The sequence below is a fragment of the Callionymus lyra genome, chromosome 19, assembly GCF_982586985.1.
Source record: "Callionymus lyra chromosome 19, fCalLyr1.hap1.1, whole genome shotgun sequence".
NCBI classification, from domain to species: Eukaryota; Metazoa; Chordata; class Actinopteri; order Syngnathiformes; family Callionymidae; genus Callionymus; species Callionymus lyra.
Window position 1 is genome coordinate 1,851,678 of NC_141836.1, and position 25,913 is coordinate 1,877,590.

Consider the following 25,913-nt stretch of genomic DNA (forward strand, 5'->3'; position numbering starts at 1 on the left):
TTGTTCAAACAACAACTAATTATAATAATTTAAAATATATTGTCACAACAACAACAATAATAATATTCGTAATTATACTTCCGCGTTCATCAAACTACATTTCCCAGCATTCGTAGCGTCTGAGCGGTTCCGTCTTCGAAGGTGAGCTGAGCTGAGAACGAGAGGATCTGTTGGTTCTCATCTTGTAACGTTCAGGTGACATTTATGGACCACAGGTGACATCATGACGGACATTAAACCCTGTAAGGTTTGTAACTTCTCCAGACAGAAGTCTTACGGACTCGTGGTTCCTTCTCTGAGGGACCTGAAGACACGAGGTGAGCTTTTAGAAAGTTATAACATCATTTTAATATAAATACAAGATCCATGTGTGAAGTGTTGTTGTTGTTGTTGTTGTTGTTGTTGTGTGGAGCTAAAGAGATGTTTGACCTGCGTTGATAAAGTAATACCTGCGGATATGAAGATCTTGTTGAGTCTTGTTTGACCTCATTCTTCTTCTCATTCTTTCTCTGCGTCACCAGGCGTGACTCGAACATTCTTGACTTTCTTTCACGTTTGATGTTTTATTTACTACATTTCAATTAAGTGTCTTGTAATTTACAATTACAATGACTGAGGACAAGAGGATACAGTGAGTCCAGCAGCTTTTAAAGCTGATGTTTGGACATATTTTGGTTTGAAAACAAATGAAAGTAGTTAGAACTTCAAGAGTCACGTGGTCTGTAAATACTACAACACCAGAGTCAAGTACTGGACAATACTACACATATATACTTGTTACTACACTATCACAACACCAGAGTCAAGTACTGGACAATACTACACATATATACTTGTTACTACACTATCACAACACCAGAGTCAAGTACTGGACAATACTACACATATATACTTGTTACTACACTATCACAACACCAGAGTCAAGTACTGGACAATACTACACATATATACTTGTTACTACACTATCACAACACCAGAGTCAAGTACTGGACAATACTACACATATATACTTGTTACTACACTATCACAACACCAGAGTCAAGTACTGGACAATACTACACATATATACTTGTTACTACACTATCACAACACCAGAGTCAAGTACTGGACAATACTACACATATATACTTGTTACTACACTATCACAACACCAGAGTCAAGTACTGGACAATACTACACATATATACTTGTTACTACACTATCACAACACCAGAGTCAAGTACTGGACAATACTACACATATATACTTGTTATTACACTATCACAACACCAGAGTCAAGTACTGGACAATACTACACATATATACTTGTTACTACACTATCACAACACCAGAGTCAAGTACTGGACAATACTACACATATATACTTGTTACTACACTATCACAACACCAGAGTCAAGTACTGGACAATAATACACATATATACTTGTTACTACATTATCACAACACCAGAGTCAAGTACTGGACAATACTACACATATATACTTGTTACTACACTATCATAACACCAGAGTCAAGTACTGGACAATACTACACATATATACTTGTTACTACATTATCACAACACCAGAGTCAAGTACTGGACAATACTACACATATAGACTTGTTACTACACTATCACAACACCAGAGTCAAGTACTGGACAATACTACACATATATACTTGTTACTACACTATCATAACACCAGAGTCAAGTACTGGACAATACTACACGTATATACTTGCTACTACACTATCACAACACCAGAGTCAAGTACTGGACAATACTACACATATATCCTTGTTACTACACTATCACAACACCAGAGTCAAGTACTGGACAATACTACACATATATACTTGTTACTACACTATCACAACACCAGAGTCAAGTACTGGACAATACTACACATATATACTTGTTACTACACTATCACAACACCAGAGTCAAGTACTGGACAATACTACACATATATACTTGTTACTACACTATCACAACACCAGAGTCAAGTACTGGACAATACTACACATATATACTTGTTACTACACTATCACAACACCAGAGTCAAGTACTGGACAATACTACACATATATACTTGTTACTACACTATCACAACACCAGAGTCAAGTACTGGACAATACTACACATATATACTTGTTACTACACTATCACAACACCAGAGTCAAGTACTGGACAATACTACACATATATACTTGTTACTACACTATCACAACACCAGAGTCAAGTACTGGACAATACTACACATATATACTTGTTACTACACTATCACAACACCAGAGTCAAGTACTGGACAATACTACACATATATACTTGTTACTACACTATCACAACACCAGAGTCAAGTACTGGACAATACTACACATATATACTTGTTACTACACTATCACAACACCAGAGTCAAGTACTGGACAATACTACACATATATACTTGTTACTACACTATCACAACACCAGAGTCAAGTACTGGACAATACTACACATATATACTTGTTACTACACTATCACAACACCAGAGTCAAGTACTGGACAATACTACACATATATACTTGTTACTACACTATCACAACACCAGAGTCAAGTACTGGACAATACTACACATATATACTTGTTATTACACTATCACAACACCAGAGTCAAGTACTGGACAATACTACACATATATACTTGTTACTACACTATCACAACACCAGAGTCAAGTACTGGACAATACTACACATTTAGATTTTATTTCTCGTTTTTATTTCTGGGTGTTTTTATTTCTCGTGCTGCTGTTAAACCGAATTTCCCCTCGCGGGACTAATAAAGGTTTTCTGATTCTGATTCTGATATACTTGTTACTACACTATCACAACACCAGAGTCAAGTACTGGACAATAATACACATATATACTTGTTACTACATTATCACAACACCAGAGTCAAGTACTGGACAATACTACACATATATACTTGTTACTACACTATCATAACACCAGAGTCAAGTACTGGACAATACTACACATATATACTTGTTACTACATTATCACAACACCAGAGTCAAGTACTGGACAATACTACACATATAGACTTGTTACTACACTATCACAACACCAGAGTCAAGTACTGGACAATACTACACATATATACTTGTTACTACACTATCATAACACCAGAGTCAAGTACTGGACAATACTACACGTATATACTTGCTACTACACTATCACAACACCAGAGTCAAGTACTGGACAATACTACACATATATCCTTGTTACTACACTATCACAACACCAGAGTCAAGTACTGGACAATACTACACGTATATACTTGTTACTACACTATCACAACACCAGAGTCAAGTACTGGACAATACTACACATATATACTTGTTACTACACTATCACAACACCAGAGTCAAGTACTGGACAATACTACACATATATACTTGTTACTACACTATCACAACACCAGAGTCAAGTACTGGACAATACTACACATATATACTTGTTACTACACTATCACAACACCAGAGTCAAGTACTGGACAATACTACACATATATACTTGTTACTACACTATCACAACACCAGAGTCAAGTACTGGACAATACTACACATATATACTTGTTACTACACTATCACAACACCAGAGTCAAGTACTGGACAATACTACACATATATACTTGTTACTACACTATCACAACACCAGAGTCAAGTACTGGACAATACTACACATATATACTTGTTACTACACTATCACAACACCAGAGTCAAGTACTGGACAATACTACACATATATACTTGTTACTACACTATCACAACACCAGAGTCAAGTACTGGACAATACTACACATATATACTTGTTACTACACTATCACAACACCAGAGTCAAGTACTGGACAATACTACACATATATACTTGTTACTACACTATCACTATATATCACTGTATATCGTTGTATCGTGATATGAATCCACACACTCTTGTCTACACACTAACATGTCAAATGTTCTCAGGTTGTGAGTTCTTTGGCTTCACGGCGAGCGACGGCGTGACTGTGGTCCTCGAGGACGACGGGACGGTCGTGGAGGACGAAGGCTACTTCATGTGTTTACCTTCCAACACCAAGTTCATGATCCTGCACGACAGAGAGTCCTGGTCTCCGATCCGCAGAAGTACGACACCTTCGCTCGGACTCGGGTTGGGAGTCTCACGTGTGTTTGTGTTAGTGGACGGAGGAACCGCCTGGATGGCTCGAGACTCCATGATCCTCGACGCCGTCGACGCCATCAGAGCCGGAGAGACGTGGTTGGTTCAGGCTCAGCAGCTCAAGCAGGATCTGGCCAGTATCTTCCTCATGTCCGAGGCCGACCTCCAGGTGTGAGCTGAGAAGAGTCGAACATCTGGCCGAGGACTTTGATCCGTTACCATCTTCAATCTTTTTGAGTCCAGAACCTAGTGGAGGCTCCGGTGCAGGATCTGGCCTCGTCCCTGGGCTTCTCCGAGGCCAAAGCCCAGGACTTCCAGACGAGGCTGCAGGTCGTGCTGGACCGGCGTGAGGAGGAGCGTCAGTCCAAGGAGCTGCTGCAGCTTTACCTGAAGGCTGTGGAGAGAGAAGAGGGGGATGAGGAGGAGTCCAGGGAGAGAGGTACACCTTCATCGAGTGAAGGTCCTTCACTTTTAAACACCTTCTCATTCAAAATCATGTACTTTTGTGTAAAATACTATGAATATCAAGTCATTCCTGAAATGTAAGTGAATACAAATACTTTGACTCTAATATTGTAAATATTCTCATCAAACTGTGAGTCAATCATCTCAGTTCATTAGTTATTTAGAATATGATGCTGATAAAAATCTTCTGGACTAAGAAACAGTTTAGTTTAGTTAGTATTTTACCAAAAAAGCTGCTCGAGCTACCAAATGAAAATGAATAAACTTGGTAATTTTAAATATATTTTTGTTCCCCATTGTTTAATATTTCTTAATAAACTAAATGTATAAGATTCAGAAAACTGTTTAATTCACGTTTTTTTTCTAGGTTTCTAGAGCCTAAAATGTATTTTAGTCAATCCATGTTTTTGCCACTAGATGGCGACGTTTGCTTTCTCTGAAACCCAGGATCAGAACCAGAACCTTTTCTTGAGTCGTAAACACAACACCGTGTTTTTGTCAGAATAAAAGAATGAGATTGAAACTCGTGGATCAAAGAGCGACTGATCCGAGAATGTTCTTCTGGTATCAGGGGCCGGAGAGGGCGACGTTCTGGACGGGTCAGACCTGGACCAGGCGTCTGGATTCATGTCCAGAACTCTGATGGTGTTGAAAGGCAAAACCAGCCCAGAAACGAGGTTATCGACGGAACATCTTCAGGTACTGATTAAAATACAGTAGATAAGATGTTGATCATCAAGATAATAGGATTTTAAATCCATTATTTCATGGTTTTAAACCTTCTTTTGTTATGAATCCACATGTTTTATTAACACTAAACACAGTAAAAACGTGTCGTTTTAGATCAATAACTGGTATTTAAAGTGTTTGTTTAGATAAACCTGGAGAGAATCTTTCTAGGATTCGTTGTGTCCACAGATGGTGCTCAGTCTCGGGCAGGAGTCCATGGAGCAGGTCCTGGGCTGGGACAAGGGTCGCACGGCGGCGCTGATCAACAACTGCACGGCCGAGCTCAACAAACGTCTCGGGCAGATCCAGGCGGTTCAGTCCATCAGAACCAGCCAACAGAGCGAGGAGACGACCTCGAGTCGCACCTGAGCAGAGACTGATGAACGTTCCTGGAGACGTCTGTGAAGACACATTTGGACACTTTTCTATCGTTTATTTGGAACAAATCCTCGAACAGAACTTCTTATTTAACGGGTTCATCCACTGGTTTCAAAACTGTTCAAATTATGACGTAATCTGAAGGTTCAGAAATGATTAATAAACATTTTCTTTTGTATACGAGTCTAAAAAAAGGTTGTTTTTGACTGTAAAGGTATTTGGCGTAAAGGAACATGAACGACACAACATAAAAAAAATAGTGAAGAGTTTGTGAAAAAGTATCACATTTGTGTGTAAAACAGACTTTATCACATTGAAATAAAATAAAACATTTAATTGAATAGATTTTAGAACATTTGAAAAGTTAAGTACTTGTTTTAGGATTGATTTTCTATAAAAAAACGACGAGAAGATCATGTGTTAAAGATGTTCTAATTGAACATGTCGATCACGAGCAGAACCTAATGTATGACAAATGTTCTGCATGGATCGAGTGTGAAGTCAGTCACGAGTCGAGAGATTCATCCGTGAACAATAATCCTACTTCCTGTACTTCAGTCCAAGGTTTTCTTCCACGAGACACGAGATCACGTCCGTCGTGGCTCAAGGTCGAGACCGATGTTCTGAAGCATCTGTTTGCATATGAAAACCACTGGATAATGAGAATATCATTCATGAAGACGCGTCACGTCTGTGAAGATACTTTACAAACACGTACATACATGAAGTTCTCAAGGTCAAAGTCTGATGGTTCACGTCCAGAACGAAGAGAAACTCCAAACACACTTGAACACATTTGATCCATGATATGTTTAATAAATTTCATTTGACACATTTCAGATTCTAATTCCATAAAAAGTGTCACGAGGTTCTAAATTTCTCCTAAAACATGCGTGTCTTCTAGCTGAGCTGTCGAGGACCACCTTCAAAACCGTTCAAGTGTCATTCAAGTGTCATTCAGGTTCAGCTTCCTAACACTCACCCTCACAACAGTATCTACAGATCGACTCTCATGTAGTGAATGTTCTTCAAGACGCAGTAACTTCTCATCATGACCATGTTTTAAACTCATTACTTTATAAAGTTGCTCTGAAATCTGGACGAACGAGAGGTTACGAGAGTCCAGTATGACGTAATAATGGCTTCACTCCTCCTCCAGCTGTCATCACACTTTGTTTATACAACGAGTCCCTTGGAGGTGATTGGGAGACCATGATGACGCGCGGTGACAAACCTCCATGCTTGACCACTCGGTATCCGTATAAAGACATTCTTAACTAAAACGAATGAAAATAAGTTTTACTTTTAAATGATAACTTGAGGAGAAAACCTGACTCTACTAAAATAAGATTTAATCTGACATTTCTTTGATGGTTTTGATCGTGTCAAGTGTTTCTGAGCTCATGACGTGAACCAGAAACACTAATAAAAATACACGAGAAACTCAAAGAGTATTTTTAAACGTCCTCGGAGACTGAAGGAAACTTGAGTTGAAGTTTTCACGCTCAGAAAGTAAGTAAATCATGGCTGGAGACGCTGATTAAGTCTGAGTGCTGGCAGCTGTTTGATGATGTCACAGCCTGGGAGATGTTTTCATCTCAGCAGGTGAAAACTTATCAATCATGAAAGAAGCGTCAACAAGTCGCTGCTGCAGGTGATGATGCAACTGCAGTGATGACGTCACACGGAGAAGACATGTGACCCGGACTTGATGTTTGTGGTCCAGGACCCACATGAGCGCCTCCAACATCTGCCCAGCAGCAGCTGATGGTTTCATGGGGAGCGTGGTTCCTGTTGCAGTGAGGAGGGAGGAGGGAGGAGGGGATTCGAGGGAAGGTTTTCTTACACATTATTTTGTTATTGCTTTTGCTGCAGAAATAAAAGCTTTTGTAGGTTTTAAGGATGAGATTCACACACAGTTCTGTAGATCAGTAGTAGTTGTTTCACACATTGATGATTATCATTGACTCATTTAACTAAAAATCATTTGAGATTTGTTTTGATTGAATCATTGTTTGGAACATTTGAGAATTTTGTATTAAAATGTAAAAACTCTATATGTTAAATATTTAAAATTCAATATACAACTTGTTTAAAAAAATGATTGAAAGAATAATTCATTGTTTAGAAATGTTACACAACCTTCTGATGTCACTGATATTCTTTCTTTCTTCCTTCTCACTCTCCCTGACCTCTGACCTCTGACCTCTCCCTCTGGACTGTTTGGACATTTCATGCTAAAAATCCTCAAATATTTTTCGGATCCGTCGACATGCAAATGCCAAGTTAGTCTCGGCATCACTTCCTGTTTGTCACCTGCAGCTCGTCAGTCAGACACCGACGCTGGAGGTGATTGATGTACGAGGAGCGAGAGATTGATTCTGGCGGCAACAGTGTTGAACTCATCCTCACGTCGAGATTGTTCTTCTGCTCCACTTGAGGCTCCATGATGGAGGAAACATCAGCTGGAGGGCGCAGGAGTGCCAGAGAAGAGGTGCTTTCACTCGCTGGAGGAGCTGATCATCACGTCTTGATGGAACCTTCAGGACGACCGAGAGCAGCTCGACGGCGTCGACGAGAGACGAGACGACGGCGTTTTACATAATCTGTGTGTTGAGGTCGAACGAGGCTGATGTGCAGATTAGTTTAGATTTAAAAATAAATAGAGAGAGGGTTTAATTCTGATGATGAAATGAAAATCGGAGAAAATCGCTGCTAATCCTTGAATACGTCAGTGAGACTGATCCAGTGTGGGTTCAACTCAAGTGTCTGATGAGCACAAATATATTGACTTCCTTCACGACCGTAGTTTCTCATCCATCCTTCAGTTAGTCCTTCAGCAACACGACTGAGAAACACAGACTTTATATGTTTCGTGACACTTCATTGACAGTATTAAACATGTACATGATCACATGAGACGTGAAATTATGTTTTGAGCGCCTGTAAAATAAATAAACAGGTTATGTCGTCTTTATTTTATATTTTTTCTTTAGTTTTTTTTACCACAAAAGAAAATAACCATCAAAGAACATGTTGAACATTTTTACAATCTATTGTGGAATCAGAATGTATTGTTATTGTTAAAGCATATTGTAGTTTTGATTAAAGAGAAGGAATACAGTGTTTTTTTCTGCGTTGACCAAAAAAAAGTAAACTTTGCTTCTAAATATTTTAATCGAACACATCTTGACAATTAAACATCAGCATCAGACCAGTTGAGGATAAAAACAGCAAAGAATAAAATAGAAAAAAAGAAACAAATGAAAAATTCATCTCATCATGACGTGGAGTCACTAGGAGCAGGTGACTGGTTTCTCTCATATAGAGTTTGTATACTTGTGTGTTGTGTACTCGTGTCTCTTGTCACTCATTTATAGGCATATTTTCTGGAAATAAGCGAGATTAAATCAAGTAACAGTTCAAGCCAATGTTTCTTCTGGTCTTTTTTCAAAAACAACATAAACAAAAGATAATAATCTTTGGGTAACAAAATGAAACTCCTGGTGTCGTTTATTCTCTTTTAGTGGTTTTTGATCAGAGTTTGAGGATCATTTCATGGTAAACGTTTGTGACGTTAGATTCATCCGAGCTCATGATCACTGCTGCTGAACTTCATCTTCCATCCCTTGTTGCTCCCGCTGGAGTCCGAGCGGAACTCCAGCTTCACCTGAGAACTTCCTGTGTCCATGCGGTCCGGACGAGTGGATCCACAGAACGGCCCGTAGTTCTGTCCAGCAGTGGAGACCTTGATGGAGCAGAGAGTTGACAGGTGGACGTGATGGACGAGCAGACGACCACACAGAGCGTCGCTCCATCAGCGAGGCGGTGACAGGAGGCCCACGCGCTCATGACGCTGAATACATTGAAGCTGAAGACCAACCTTCAGAGTGTCGTACGGACACGGCACGTCCGGGTGAGACTCCACGTCAAACTGCTCCACAAACTGAAGGAAGATCCTCTTTCCCTGCGTCAGTTGAATGGTGTAGTTGCACCGGAGCATCGGGGGGTACGGGCTCGGGTACCCAGGGCTGGTCAGAACCCCCGAGGTCGTGTTGATCATCTGGTGTTTACAGGGCACTAGATGTGAAATAAAATAACATTAATAAACATATGTAAAGTAACAGAAGTAAAAATATATAAAATAACAGAAGTAAAATATATAAAATATCAAAGATAAAATAACAGAAGTAAATAATATAAAATAGCAACAATAAAATAAAATAAGTAGAAATAAATAAGATAACAAAGATAAAATAACAGAAGTAAAATATATAAAATATCAAAGATAAAATAACAGAAGTAAATAATATAAAATAGCAACAATAAAATAAAATAAGTAGAAATAAATAAGATAACAAAGATAAAATAACAGAAGAAAAAATATATAAAATAACAGAAGTAAAATATATAAAATATCAAAGATAAAATAACAGAAGTAAATAATATAAAATAGCAACAATAAAATAAAATAAGTAGAAATAAATAAGATGGCAAAGATAAAATAACAGAAGAAAAAACATATAAAATAACAGAAGTAAAATATATAAAATATCAAAGATAAAATAACAGAACTAAAAATGTATAAAATAACAGAAGAAAAATGTATAAAATAACAGAAGTAAAATATATAAAATATCAAAGATAAAATAACAGAAGTAAATAATATAAAATAGCAACAATAAAATAAAATAAGTAGAAATAAATAAGATAGCAAAGATAAAATAACAGAAGTAAATAATATAAAATAGCAACAATAGAATAAAATAAGTAGAAATAAATAAGATAGCAAAGATAAAATAACAGAAGTAAATAATATAAAATAGCAACAATAGAATAAAATAAGTAGAAATAAATAAGATAGCAAAGATAAAATAACAGAAGAAAAAACATATGAAATAACAGAAGTAAAATATATAAAATAACAGAAGTAAAATATATAAAATATCAAAGATAAAATAACAGAACTAAAAATGTATAAAATAACAGAAGTAAAATATATAAAATAACAGAAGTAAAATATATAAAATATCAAAGATAAAATAACAGAACTAAAAATGTATAAAATAACATTAATAAACATATGTAAAGTAACAGAAGAAAAAATATATAAAATATCAAAGATAAAATAACAGAAGTAAATAATATAAAATAGCAACGATAAAATAAAATAAGTAGAAATAAATAAGATAGCAAAGATAAAATAACAGAAGTAAAAATATATAAAAGATAAAATAACAGAAGTAAAAACAACTAAAATAACAAAGATAAAATAACATAAGTAAAAATAAATAAGGTAGCAAAGATAAAATAACAGAAGTAGAAATACATAAAATAACAGAGATAAAATAAGAAAGATAAAAATATAAACAATAAGGAAGATATAAGTTTTATGTGGTTTTACTGATTTTCATTTCATTTTCATGATGTTCTCAGCTTAATATATAACAAAACTATAAACATGATAACATTAAAAGTTCTGATGTTTATTCTGAAGCACCTGATGCTGAACAAACATCTCTGGCTCCGCCTGCACTTGAAACAAATATGTTTTTACAAATCAAACCCCTTCATAAAAACAATATGATTCATTCGATTCTCACTTTTCCAGCCGACGTAGGAGATGATGTGACCAACAGTCGTGTTCACACACCAGCAGCTGCTTCATAAATAAACCATGCTTCATTATTCTTGATTAGTGGACGATTTCTCTCCATCTGAGCCACTTCCCTGCATCATAACTGATGACAATCATTTGTGTTGTTGCCCGAGCAGACAAACAAACGAGCGCCGCACAGAGGACGAGTAATTTCATATAATTAGTAGGAATCTGTGGGCACATCATCATTTTTGCCTTTTGGTGGCGCGATCTGTTTGGTCACACCCTCTTCCTGCGGCGCGTCGTTACAAACACATCCAGGGGTAATTGTGATGAATTAGCGGGTGTCACTCATCTATTAATGTGCTGCACAGGTATCAATTATTAATGTCATTTTTGGAGCGACTGCTCCCTCGGGAGGTCATGATAGAACGAGACAGACAGAGATGGATCTGAGTCCAGAGATCTTCAGGTTTGTGTCAGTGTTGAGATGTTGGTGATCAGATGTTTATCAATAAAGTTCTACCTAACCTAACATGTTTAAACATCAACTAGTATCAACTCTGGTGTCATTAAACATCAACTAGTATCAACTCTGGTGTCATTAAACATCAACTAGTATCAACTCTGGTGTCATTAAACATCAACTAGTATCAACTCTGGTGTCATTAAACATCAACTAGTATCAACTCTGGTGTCATTAAACATCAACTAGTATCAACTCTGGTGTCATTAAACATCAACTAGTATCAACTCTGGTGTCATTTAACATCAACTAGTATCAACTCTGGTGTCATTAAACATCAACTAGTATCAACTCTGGTGTCATTAAACATCAACTAGTATCAACTCTGGTGTCATTAAACATCAACTAGTATCGACTCTGGTGTCATTAAACATCAACTAGTATCAACTCTGGTGTCATCAAACATCAACTAGTATCATCTCTGGTGTCATTAAACATCAACTAGTATCGACTCTGGTGTCATTAAACATCAACTAGTATCAACTCTGGTGTCATCAAACATCAACTAGTATCATCTCTGGTGTCATTAAACATCAACTAGTATCGACTCTGGTGTCATTAAACATCAACTAGTATCGACTCTGGTGTCATTAAACATCAACTAGTATCAACTCTGGTGTCATTAAACATCAACTAGTATCAACTCTGGTGTCATTAAACATCAACTAGTATCAACTCTGGTGTCATTAAACATCAACTAGTATCAACTCTGGTGTCATTAAACATCAACTAGTATCAACTCTGGTGTCATTAAACATCAACTAGTATCAACTCTGGTGTCATTAAACATCAACTAGTATCAACTCTGGTGTCATTAAACATCAACTAGTATCAACTCTGGTGTCATTAAACATCAACTAGTATCAACTCTGGTGTCATTAAACATCAACTAGTATCAACTCTGGTGTCATTAAACATCAACTAGTATCAACTCTGGTGTCATTAAACATCAACTAGTATCGACTCTTGTGTCATTAAACATCAACTAGTATCAACTCTGGTGTCATCAAACATCAACTAGTATCATCTCTGGTGTCATTAAACATCAACTAGTATCGACTCTGGTGTCATTAAACATCAACTAGTATCAACTCTGGTGTCATCAAACATCAACTAGTATCATCTCTGGTGTCATTAAAAATCAACTAGTATCGACTCTGGTGTCATTAAACATCAACTAGTATCGACTCTGGTGTCATTAAACATCAACTAGTATCAACTCTGGTGTCATTAAACATCAACTAGTATCAACTCTGGTGTCATTAAACATCAACTAGTATCAACTCTGGTGTCATTAAACATCAACTAGTATCAACTCTGGTGTCATTAAACATCAACTAGTATCGACTCTGGTGTCATTAAACATCAACTAGTATCAACTCTGGTGTCATTAAACATCAACTAGTATCAACTCTGGTGTCATTAAACATAATCTAGTATCAACTCTGGTGTCATTAAACATAATCTAGTATCAACTCTGGTGTCATTAAACATCAACTAGTATCAACTCTGGTGTCATTAAACATCAACTAGTATCAACTCTGGTGTCATTAAACATCAACTAGTATTAACTCTGGTGTCATTAAACATCAACTAGTATCAACTCTGGTGTCATTAAACATCAACTAGTATCAACTCTGGTGTCATTAAACATCAACTAGTATCAACTCTGGTGTCATTAAACATCAACTAGTATAAACTCTGGTGTCATTAAACATCAACTAGTATCAACTCTGGTGTCATTAAACATCAACTAGTATCAACTCTGGTGTCATTAAACATCAACTAGTATCAACTCTGGTGTCATTAAACATCAACTAGTATCAACTCTGGTGTCATTAAACATCAACTAGTATCAACTCTGGTGTCATTAAACATCAACTAGTATCAACTCTGGTGTCATCAAACATCAACTAGTATCAACTCTGGAGTCATTAAACATCAACTAGTATCAACTCTGGTGTCATTAAACATCAACTAGTATCAACTCTGGTGTCAGTAAACATCAACTAGTATCAACTCTGGTGTCATCAAACATCAACTAGTATCAACTCTGGAGTCATTAAACATCAACTAGTATCAACTCTGGTGTCATTAAACATCAACTAGTATCAACTCTGGTGTCATCAAACATCAACTAGTATCAACTCTGGTGTCATCAAACATAATCTAGTATCAACTCTGGTGTCATTAAACATGAACTAGTATCAACTCTGGTGTCATTAAACATCAACTAGTATAAATTCTGGTGTCATTAAACATCAACTAGTATCAACTCTGGTGTCATTAAACATCAACTAGTATCAACTCTGGTGTCATTAAACATCAACTAGTATCAACTCTGGTGTCATTAAACATCAACTAGTATCAACTCTGGTGTCATTAAACATCAACTAGTATCAACTCTGGTGTCATCAAACATAATCTAGTATCAACTCTGGTGTCATTAAACATCAACTAGTATCAACTCTGGTGTCATTAAACATCAACTAGTATAAACTCTGGTGTCATTAAACATCAACTAGTATCAACTCTGGTGTCATTAAACATCAACTAGTATCAACTCTGGTGTCATCAAACATAATCTAGTATCAACTCTGGTGTCATTAAACATCAACTAGTATCAACTCTGGTGTCATTAAACATCAACTAGTATCGACTCTGGTGTCATTAAACATCAACTAGTATCAACTCTGGTGTCATTAAACATCAACTAGTATCGACTCTGTTGTCATTAAACATCAACTAGTATCAACTCTGGTGTCATTAAACATCAACTAGTATCAACTCTGGTGTCATTAAACATCAACTAGTATCGACTCTGGTGTCATTAAACATCAACTAGTATCAACTCTGGTGTCATTAAACATCAACTAGTATCGACTCTGGTGTCATTAAACATCAACTAGTATCAACTCTGGTGTCATTAAACATCAACTAGTATCAACTCTGGTGTCATTACACATCAACTAGTATCAACTCTGGTGTCATTAAACATCAACTAGTATCGACTGTGGTGTCATTAAACATCAACTAGTATCAACTCTGGTGTCATTAAACATCAACTAGTATCAACTCTGGTGTCATTAAACATCAACTAGTATCAACTCTGGTGTCATTAAACATCAACTAGTATCAACTCTGGTGTCATTAAACATCAACTAGTATCAACTCTGGTGTCATTACACATCAACTAGTATCAACTCTGGTGTCATCAAACATCAACTAGTATCAACTCTGGTGTCATTAAACATCAACTAGTATCGACTCTGGTGTCATTAAACATCAACTAGTATCAACTCTGGTGTCATTACACATCAACTAGTATCAACTCTGGTATCATTACACATCAACTAGTATCAACTCTGGTGTCATTAAACATCAACTAGTATCAACTCTGGTGTCATCAAACATCAACTAGTATCAACTCTGGTGTCATCAAACATAATCTAGTATCAACTCTGGTGTCATTAAACATGAACTAGTATCAACTCTGGTGTCATTAAACATCAACTAGTATAAACTCTGGTGTCATTAAACATCAACTAGTATCAACTCTGGTGTCATTAAACATCAACTAGTATCAACTCTGGTGTCATTAAACATCAACTAGTATAAACTCTGGTGTCATTAAACATCAACTAGTATCAACTCTGGTGTCATTAAACATCAACTAGTATCAACTCTGGTGTCATCAAACATAATCTAGTATCAACTCTGGTGTCATTAAACATCAACTAGTATCAACTCTGGTGTCATTAAACATCAACTAGTATAAACTCTGGTGTCATTAAACATCAACTAGTATCAACTCTGGTGTCATTAAACATCAACTAGTATCAACTCTGGTGTCATCAAACATAATCTAGTATCAACTCTGGTGTCATTAAACATCAACTAGTATCAACTCTGGTGTCATTAAACATCAACTAGTATCGACTCTGGTGTCATTAAACATCAACTAGTATCAACTCTGGTGTCATTAAACATCAACTAGTATCGACTCTGTTGTCATTAAACATCAACTAGTATCAACTCTGGTGTCATTAAACATCAACTAGTATCAACTCTGGTGTCATTAAACATCAACTAGTATCGACTCTGGTGTCATTAAACATCAACTAGTATCAACTATGGTGTCATTAAACATCAACTAGTATCGACTCTGGTGTCATTAAACATCAACTAGTATCAACTCTGGTGTCATTAAACATCAACTAGTATCAACTCTGGTGTCATTACACATCAACTAGTATCAACTCTGGAGTCATTAAACATCAACTAGTATCAACTCTGGTGTCATTAAACATCAACTAGTATCAACTCTGGTGTCATCAAACATCAACTAGTATCAACTCTGGTGTCATCAAACATAATCTAGTATCAACTCTGGTGTCATTAAACATGAACTAGTATCAACTCTGGTGTCATTAAACATCAACTAGTATAAACTCTGGTGTCATTAAACATCAACTAGTATCAACTCTGGTGTCATTAAACATCAACTAGTATCAACTCTGGTGTCATTAAACATCAACTAGTATAAACTCTGGTGTCATTAAACATCAACTAGTATCAACTCTGGTGTCATTAAACATCAACTAGTATCAACTCTGGTGTCATCAAACATAATCTAGTATCAACTCTGGTGTCATTAAACATCAACTAGTATCAACTCTGGTGTCATTAAACATCAACTAGTATAAACTCTGGTGTCATTAAACATCAACTAGTATCAACTCTGGTGTCATTAAACATCAACTAGTATCAACTCTGGTGTCATCAAACATAATCTAGTATCAACTCTGGTGTCATTAAACATCAACTAGTATCAACTCTGGTGTCATTAAACATCAACTAGTATCGACTCTGGTGTCATTAAACATCAACTAGTATCAACTCTGGTGTCATTAAACATCAACTAGTATCGACTCTGTTGTCATTAAACATCAACTAGTATCAACTCTGGTGTCATTAAACATCAACTAGTATCAACTCTGGTGTCATTAAACATCAACTAGTATCGACTCTGGTGTCATTAAACATCAACTAGTATCAACTCTGGTGTCATTAAACATCAACTAGTATCGACTCTGGTGTCATTAAACATCAACTAGTATCAACTCTGGTGTCATTACACATCAACTAGTATCAACTCTGGTGTCATTAAACATCAACTAGTACCGACTGTGGTGTCATTAAACATCAACTAGTATCAACTCTGGTGTCATTAAACATCAACTAGTATCAACTCTGGTGTCATTAAACATCAACTAGTATCAACTCTGGTGTCATTAAACATCAACTAGTATCAACTCTGGTGTCATTAAACATCAACTAGTATCAACTCTGGTGTCATTAAACATCAACTAGTATCAACTCTGGTGTCATTACACATCAACTAGTATCAACTCTGGTGTCATTACACATCAACTAGTATCAACTCTGGTGTCATTAAACATCAACTAGTATCGACTCTGGTGTCATTAAACATCAACTAGTATCAACTCTGGTGTCATTACACATCAACTAGTATCAACTCTGGTATCATTACACATCAACTAGTATCAACTCTGGTGTCATTAAACATCAACTAGTATCAACTCTGGTGTCATTAAACATCAACTAGTATCAACTCTGGTGTCATTAAACATCAACTAGTATCAACTCTGGTGTCATTAAACATCAACTAGTATCAACTCTGGTGTCATTACACATCAACTAGTATCAACTCTGGTGTCATTACACATCAACTAGTATCAACTCTGGTGTCATTAAACATCAACTAGTATCGACTCTGGTGTCATTAAACATCAACTAGTATCAACTCTGGTGTCATTAAACATCAACTAGTATCAACTCTGGTATCATTACACATCAACTAGTATCAACTCTGGTGTCATTAAACATCAACTAGTATCAACTCTGGTGTCATTAAACATCAACTAGTATCGACTCTGGTGTCATTAAACATCAACTAGTATCAACTCTGGTGTCATTAAACATCAACTAGTATCAACTCTGGTGTCATTAAACATCAACTAGTATCAACTCTGGTGTCATTACACATCAACTAGTATCAACTCTGGTGTCATTAAACATCAACTAGTACCGACTGTGGTGTCATTAAACATCAACTAGTATCAACTCTGGTGTCATTAAACATCAACTAGTATCAACTCTGGTGTCATTAAACATCAACTAGTATCAACTCTGGTGTCATTACACATCAACTAGTATCAACTCTGGTGTCATTACACATCAACTAGTATCAACTCTGGTGTCATTAAACATCAACTAGTATCGACTCTGGTGTCATTAAACATCAACTAGTATCAACTCTGGTGTCATTACACATCAACTAGTATCAACTCTGGTATCATTACACATCAACTAGTATCAACTCTGGTGTCATTAAACATCAACTAGTATCGACTCTGGTGTCATTAAACATCAACTAGTATCAACTCTGGTGTCATTACACATCAACTAGTATCAACTCTGGTATCATTACACATCAACTAGTATCAACTCTGGTGTCATTAAACATCAACTAGTATCAACTCTGGTGTCATTAAACATCAACTAGTATCGACTCTGGTGTCATTAAACATCAACTAGTATCAACTCTGGTGTCATTAAACATCAACTAGTATCAACTCTGGTGTCATTAAACATCAACTAGTATCAACTCTGGTGTCATTAATTATCAACTAGTATCGACTCTGGTGTCATTAAACATCAACTAGTATCAACTCTGGTGTCATTAAACATCAACTAGTATCAACTCTGGTGTCATTAACACATCAACTAGTATCGACTCTGGTGTCATTAAACATCAACTAGTATCGACTCTGGTGTCATTAAACATCAACTAGTATCAACTCTGGTGTCATTAAACATCAACTAGTATCGACTCTGGTGTCATTAAACATCAACTAGTATCGACTCTGGTGTCATTAAACATCAACTAGTATCAACTCTGGTGTCATTAAACATCAACTAGTATCAACTCTGGTGTCATTAAACATCAACTAGTATCAACTCTGGTGTCATTAATTATCAACTAGTATCGACTCTGGTGTCATTAAACATCAACTAGTATCAACTCTGGTGTCATTAAACATCAACTAGTATCAACTCTGGTGTCATTAAACATCAACTAGTATCAACTCTGGTGTCATTAAACATCAACTAGTATCATTAAACATCAACTAGTATCAACTCTGGTGTCATTAAACATCAACTAGTATCATTAAACATCAACTAGTATCAACTCTGGTGTCATTAAACATCAACTAGTATCATTAAACATCAACTAGTATCAACTCTGGTGTCATTAAACATCAACTAGTATCATTAAACATCAACTAGTATCAACTCTGGTGTCATTAAACATCAACTAGTATCAACTCTGGTGTCATTAATTATCAACTAGTATCGACTCTGGTGTCATTAAACATCAACTAGTATCAACTCTGGTGTCATTAAACATCAACTAGTATCAACTCTGGTGTCATTAACACATCAACTAGTATCGACTCTGGTGTCATTAAACATCAACTAGTATCGACTCTGGTGTCATTAAACATCAACTAGTATCAACTCTGGTGTCATTAAACATCAACTAGTATCGACTCTGGTGTCATTAAACATCAACTAGTATCGACTCTGGTGTCATTAAACATCAACTAGTATCAACTCTGGTGTCATTAAACATCAACTAGTATCAACTCTGGTGTCATTAAACATCAACTAGTATCAACTCTGGTGTCATTAAACATCAACTAGTATCAACTCTGGTGTCATTACACATCAACTAGTATCAACTCTGGTGTCATTACACATCAACTAGTATCAACTCTGGTGTCATTAAACATCAACTAGTATCGACTCTGGTGTCATTAAACATCAACTAGTATCAACTCTGGTGTCATTAAACATCAACTAGTATCAACTCTGGTATCATTACACATCAACTAGTATCAACTCTGGTGTCATTAAACATCAACTAGTATCAACTCTGGTGTCATTAAACATCAACTAGTATCGACTCTGGTGTCATTAAACATCAACTAGTATCAACTCTGGTGTCATTAAACATCAACTAGTATCAACTCTGGTGTCATTAAACATCAACTAGTATCAACTCTGGTGTCATTACACATCAACTAGTATCAACTCTGGTGTCATTAAACATCAACTAGTACCGACTGTGGTGTCATTAAACATCAACTAGTATCAACTCTGGTGTCATTAAACATCAACTAGTATCAACTCTGGTGTCATTAAACATCAACTAGTATCAACTCTGGTGTCATTACACATCAACTAGTATCAACTCTGGTGTCATTACACATCAACTAGTATCAACTCTGGTGTCATTAAACATCAACTAGTATCGACTCTGGTGTCATTAAACATCAACTAGTATCAACTCTGGTGTCATTACACATCAACTAGTATCAACTCTGGTATCATTACACATCAACTAGTATCAACTCTGGTGTCATTAAACATCAACTAGTATCGACTCTGGTGTCATTAAACATCAACTAGTATCAACTCTGGTGTCATTACACATCAACTAGTATCAACTCTGGTATCATTACACATCAACTAGTATCAACTCTGGTGTCATTAAACATCAACTAGTATCAACTCTGGTGTCATTAAACATCAACTAGTATCGACTCTGGTGTCATTAAACATCAACTAGTATCAACTCTGGTGTCATTAAACATCAACTAGTATCAACTCTGGTGTCATTAAACATCAACTAGTATCAACTCTGGTGTCATTAATTATCAACTAGTATCGACTCTGGTGTCATTAAACATCAACTAGTATCAACTCTGGTGTCATTAAACATCAACTAGTATCAACTCTGGTGTCATTAACACATCAACTAGTATCGACTCTGGTGTCATTAAACATCAACTAGTATCGACTCTGGTGTCATTAAACATCAACTAGTATCAACTCTGGTGTCATTAAACATCAACTAGTATCGACTCTGGTGTCATTAAACATCAACTAGTATCGACTCTGGTGTCATTAAACATCAACTAGTATCAACTCTGGTGTCATTAAACATCAACTAGTATCAACTCTGGTGTCATTAAACATCAACTAGTATCAACTCTGGTGTCATTAATTATCAACTAGTATCGACTCTGGTGTCATTAAACATCAACTTGTATCAACTCTGGTGTCATTAAACATCAACTAGTATCAACTCTGGTGTCATTAAACATCAACTAGTATCAACTCTGGTGTCATTAAACATCAACTAGTATCATTAAACATCAACTAGTATCAACTCTGGTGTCATTAAACATCAACTAGTATCATTAAACATCAACTAGTATCAACTCTGGTGTCATTAAACATCAACTAGTATCATTAAACATCAACTAGTATCAACTCTGGTGTCATTAAACATCAACTAGTATCAACTCTGGTGTCATTAATTATCAACTAGTATCGACTCTGGTGTCATTAAACATCAACTAGTATCAACTCTGGTGTCATTAAACATCAACTAGTATCAACTCTGGTGTCATTAACACATCAACTAGTATCGACTCTGGTGTCATTAAACATCAACTAGTATCGACTCTGGTGTCATTAAACATCAACTAGTATCAACTCTGGTGTCATTAAACATCAACTAGTATCGACTCTGGTGTCATTAAACATCAACTAGTATCGACTCTGGTGTCATTAAACATCAACTAGTATCAACTCTGGTGTCATTAAACATCAACTAGTATCAACTCTGGTGTCATTAAACATCAACTAGTATCAACTCTGGTGTCATTAATTATCAACTAGTATCGACTCTGGTGTCATTAAACATCAACTAGTATCAACTCTGGTGTCATTAAACATCAACTAGTATCAACTCTGGTGTCATTAAACATCAACTAGTATCAACTCTGGTGTCATTAAACATCAACTAGTATCAACTCTGGTGTCATTAAACATCAACTAGTATCGACTCTGCTGTCATTAAACATCAACTAGTATCAACTCTGGTGTCATTAAACATCAACTAGTATCGACTCTGGTGTCATTAAACATCAACTAGTATCAACTCTGGTGTCATTAAACATCAACTAGTATCAACTCTGGTGTCATTAAACATCAACTAGTATCGACTCTGGTGTCATTAAACATCAACTAGTATCAACTCTGGTGTCATTAAACATCAACTAGTATCAACTCTGGTGTCATTAAACACCAACTAGTATCAACTCTGGTGTCATTAAACATCAACTAGTATCAACTCTGGTGTCATTAAACATCAACTAGTATCAACTCCGGTGTCATTAAACATCAACTAGTATCAACTCTGGTGTCATTAAACATCAACTAGTATCAACTCTGGTGTCATTAAACATCAACTAGTATCAACTCTGGTGTCATTAAACATCAACTAGTATCAACTCTGGTGTCATTTAACATCAACTAGTATCAACTCTGGTGTCATTAAACATCAACTAGTATCAACTCTGGTGTCATTAAACATCAACTAGTATCAACTCTGGTGTCATTAAACATCAACTAGTATCAACTCTGGTATCATGTAGTGAATGTTCTTCAAGACGCATTAACTTCTCATCATGACCATGTTTTAAACTCATTACTTTATAAAGTTGCTCTGAAATCTGGACGAACGAGAGGTTACGAGATTCCAGTATGACGTAATAATGTCTTCACTCCTCCTCCAGCTGTAATCACGCTTTGTTTATACAACGCGCCCCTTGGAGGTGGAGACTTGTGTATCACGTCACATGACCTGATGCTACATCTTAACATGATTCGTGGCCGACAAGAGATGCTTGTAATTCTTCACACGTTTCGTGAAGAATCCAAATCTCTTTGCAATGAAAACTCTCTGGACTTCTTAACATTGAGTTTCTCGACGAGCCAGAAGACGCTCACTGGTGCAGGATCGCTGGTTCTGATGCAGATGGTACCCGGGCCTGCAGGTGCAGTAGTAGCCGCCGATGTAGTTGTGGCACGAATGGTCGCAAACCTTCTCTCCGTCGATGTACGAGAGACACTCGTCCACGTCTGCCAACAAAACAAAAGGTTAATTTTGGGAATTATTCATCCTGGAGCTGTTTCTGAGTCAAAGCCGAGGAAAGGTTAGTTTCAAACGCAGCAGCAGGAAGCGTCATTAAGAGAGTCTGACATCCAGGTCCAGACCTCTGGTGGTCAGAGCTGCAGAGATTTATCAGAGTTGATGTCTCACGAGTTCAGGAACTGATCGAGTGAAAACTGCAAACAAACAACCTGCTGCTAATATTGTACTTTATTTATCGCTATATAAAATACAACAAACCTTTTGTCTTTCATTTGTGAAGTATATATTTTAACTGTGTATTGTTTCTGATCGTTAAAGTTTCTTTGTGACTCTGGTCTAGAAACATATCTACTAATAACATTTACTTATTTACTTTTATTTACTATTTACTATTTTTTATTCAATATTTTGATGAACTGGTTCTTGCTGCTGACTCACAGCGAGAAGGTTTCATCCTACATTGTGAAGGACACTGAGGTGACAACTCTAGATGTATGTGGGTGTGAGTGTGACTGGCTGTCCAGGGTGTCCCTCGCCTCCTGCCCTAGGCTGCTGGGATAGAGATCCAGCCCAACATGGAAGAATGAAGTTGTGAGGAAGCATCTTGGCTCATGAAGTCTAAGGAAAAGTTATAAAATAAGATCATATCTGGAGAAATAACCTTTTTTAAAATGATTTATTGAAGATGTTAAAAGCCTGTGGACTGATGTTCCTCACCTTCAGAAGAGTAGAAGGCCTGGAAGCCTGTGAAGCGTCTCTCGTTGGAGAAGTCGCTCCTGAAAACCACCGACATGATGTTGTTGGCCGACAGTACGACCGTGTTCCTCGGGGTTCTCTCAGAGTCTCCTTCTCCACAGAAGCGCAACGTCTCGTTCCCCTCGGCCAGGACCTGTGGGCTCGAGGTCAGGCGTGTCGACCCTCTAGGTCCGACCCGTGGTTCCTACCTGCACGAAGTCGTACTCGCAGCCGCCCGACGCCTCCAGGCTGAAGTGGGTGAAGTAGAGTTTGACCCGCTGACCCAGTGGGACGCTGAGATTCCAGACCAGGTGCTGGTTGTCAGGGTACGGCCCCGGGTAGCTGGGAGAGGTGAAGCTGCCGTACAAGCCTGTCAACTCCACGTTCAGCGCCACCTGCAGGACGGCCAGGAGGACGCAGACGCAGCCCAGGCTGAGGGAGAAGACGTGAGACCAAGAATCCAGCAGAACCGATCCGAGGCTCACCTGCTCATGTCCTCGTCCAGAGTGTCTTCTGTGGAGGTCAACGAACCAGGTGTCGCCCGCGCAGATGTTCGGTAAACAGAGGAGCTCGTGACGGGGTCCACAGGTCCCGCCCACCGGGGTCACGTCCGGAGGTCCGAGGGAGCCGACGCCATGTGACCAGAACCTCTGATGTCGACCATGGATTTGATCAAGTTGAGAAGAAAACACAGATGAGTAACAAACACAGAAACACAAACTATATATTTATTTGTACTGTTTTACGGACATGAGAGCTTCTGAAAAATGAGGCTAAGAACTAAAAGAAGGACGAAAACGTGAGACTTTTGGAAGAATTTAACTAGATTCATATTTAGATCCAGAACTAGTTCAGTTTCAAACCTTCCATGGAATGACACGGAACAAATGAACGTATTCAAGTCCGTTCTTGACTTCTTTCCTTTGTGGATGAATAAAGACAAACAGATGATCTTCATCTAGACAAGGATTATCATATCATATCATATCAGGATGTCAAGTCTAAGAAGATCTTTGTAAGATCCTGTAGCACCGAGAGGAACTGACTCGAGTGGACTTCATAGGTAATGGTTTCAATGAGAAGAAAATATCATTTTAAATTAAATATTCAGCATAATTTAAGGCTTGGATCAAATGAAGTTCTTCTGTTTCTAGTGTCGCATCTTCTCTGTGGTCATGAATGTAGAGAGAAGTATCTTCTTGGTGGAGTCATCACTTTAGTGGAGATGGTCTGAAGAATGAAAGTTCTTCTGTTTCTAGTGTCGCAGTGAGATAATCAAGTAATTATTATTGTTTCATTAAAAAAATAGCTATAAAGTTTATTGTTGCTCAAAAAACTGTTGATCAAAGTTGAGTGAAAACACTGAGGAAGTTAAATTGTAATCAAGTCTCGACATCAAATTCAAATTGTTTTCTTTATTTATAAAGTTCTGAGGGCAGGTAGAAGTTCAACAGGTGAATAAACATAAACATCTGTTCCTCATCACACTATCAACGATAAAGTGACATTTTAATAAATAAAAACAAACGTAACAAATATAAAATATGTATCTTGAAACAAACGATAATGTGAAGAATTCTTGTGAAACAAACAGGTGTTGTTCTGATGACATCAGAGGGTTTGATGGAATCACTCCAGTCACGTCCAGACACTTCATCACAGCAGGCGTTGATTGGACGTGAGCGACGAGGCTAATTGTTTGCGACAGCTTCGCTTGATTGTCGACGGTTGAATGAGAAACCATTAAGCTGCTCATCACAGATCGAAGCCTCTTCCTGTGTTGCTGCTGCATTAACGCTCCGTCCACATCTGTGCCACAATGGAGACCTTTAGTTGATCGTTTCCCTCCTGACGCCCAACAATAATCACCTTGTTTGAAGAGAATTACAGTTATTTGGACCACGTTGATGTCTGGCTGTGAAACGGTGTCACGACATTTGTGTTTGACAATCAAACATTTCTCCTCCCGAGCTGGACGGACGCGTGACCAGCAGATCATGGCGTGATGTTGGACCCACATGTTCACACTTCAAGGTCACGACGTGAGGTGTGAGAACATCCAGGCTTCATGTGAGACATGTCACCCTGGAGCTCAGTTGCTGTGGAGGACACGCAGAAGAAGAGACGGATGTGAGGCGCAGACGCCGAGCAGCTCCTGCAACAACAGACCAGGATGAATGTGACTAATGAGACGAGCGCTGACA

General features: G+C 37.3%; 2 protein-coding genes across 4 annotated transcripts; one reads left to right on the forward strand and one right to left on the reverse strand.

The window, feature by feature from the left end:
- The first annotated feature begins 126 nt into the window (after positions 1-126).
- On the forward strand, positions 127-5,937 carry dffa (DNA fragmentation factor, alpha polypeptide). 3 transcript variants are annotated; one of them, XM_087781440.1, is made up of 7 exons: positions 127-195; positions 265-317; positions 3,990-4,148; positions 4,203-4,351; positions 4,426-4,642; positions 5,219-5,346; positions 5,566-5,937. In XM_087781440.1, exons 3-7 carry the CDS (start codon positions 4,079-4,081, stop codon positions 5,743-5,745), a joined length of 744 nt encoding a protein of 247 aa, XP_087637566.1. In that variant the 5' UTR covers positions 127-195; positions 265-317; positions 3,990-4,078; the 3' UTR covers positions 5,746-5,937. The 3 variants fall into 3 exon arrangements, with proteins under 3 accessions (XP_087637566.1, XP_087637564.1, XP_087637565.1); XM_087781438.1 differs by having other exon boundaries at positions 133-317; XM_087781439.1 differs by having other exon boundaries at positions 133-317; positions 4,426-4,621.
- A 2,780-nt stretch (positions 5,938-8,717) lies between these two features.
- masp2 (MBL associated serine protease 2) lies at positions 8,718-24,226 on the reverse strand. Its single transcript, XM_087781676.1, has 6 exons — positions 24,195-24,226; positions 23,919-24,141; positions 23,692-23,863; positions 22,830-22,961; positions 9,638-9,834; positions 8,718-9,502 (listed from the first exon to the last, which is right to left on the reverse strand). Exons 1-6 carry the CDS (start codon positions 24,200-24,202, stop codon positions 9,338-9,340), a joined length of 897 nt encoding a protein of 298 aa, XP_087637802.1. The 5' UTR covers positions 24,203-24,226; the 3' UTR covers positions 8,718-9,337.
- Positions 24,227-25,913: the final 1,687 nt, after the last annotated feature.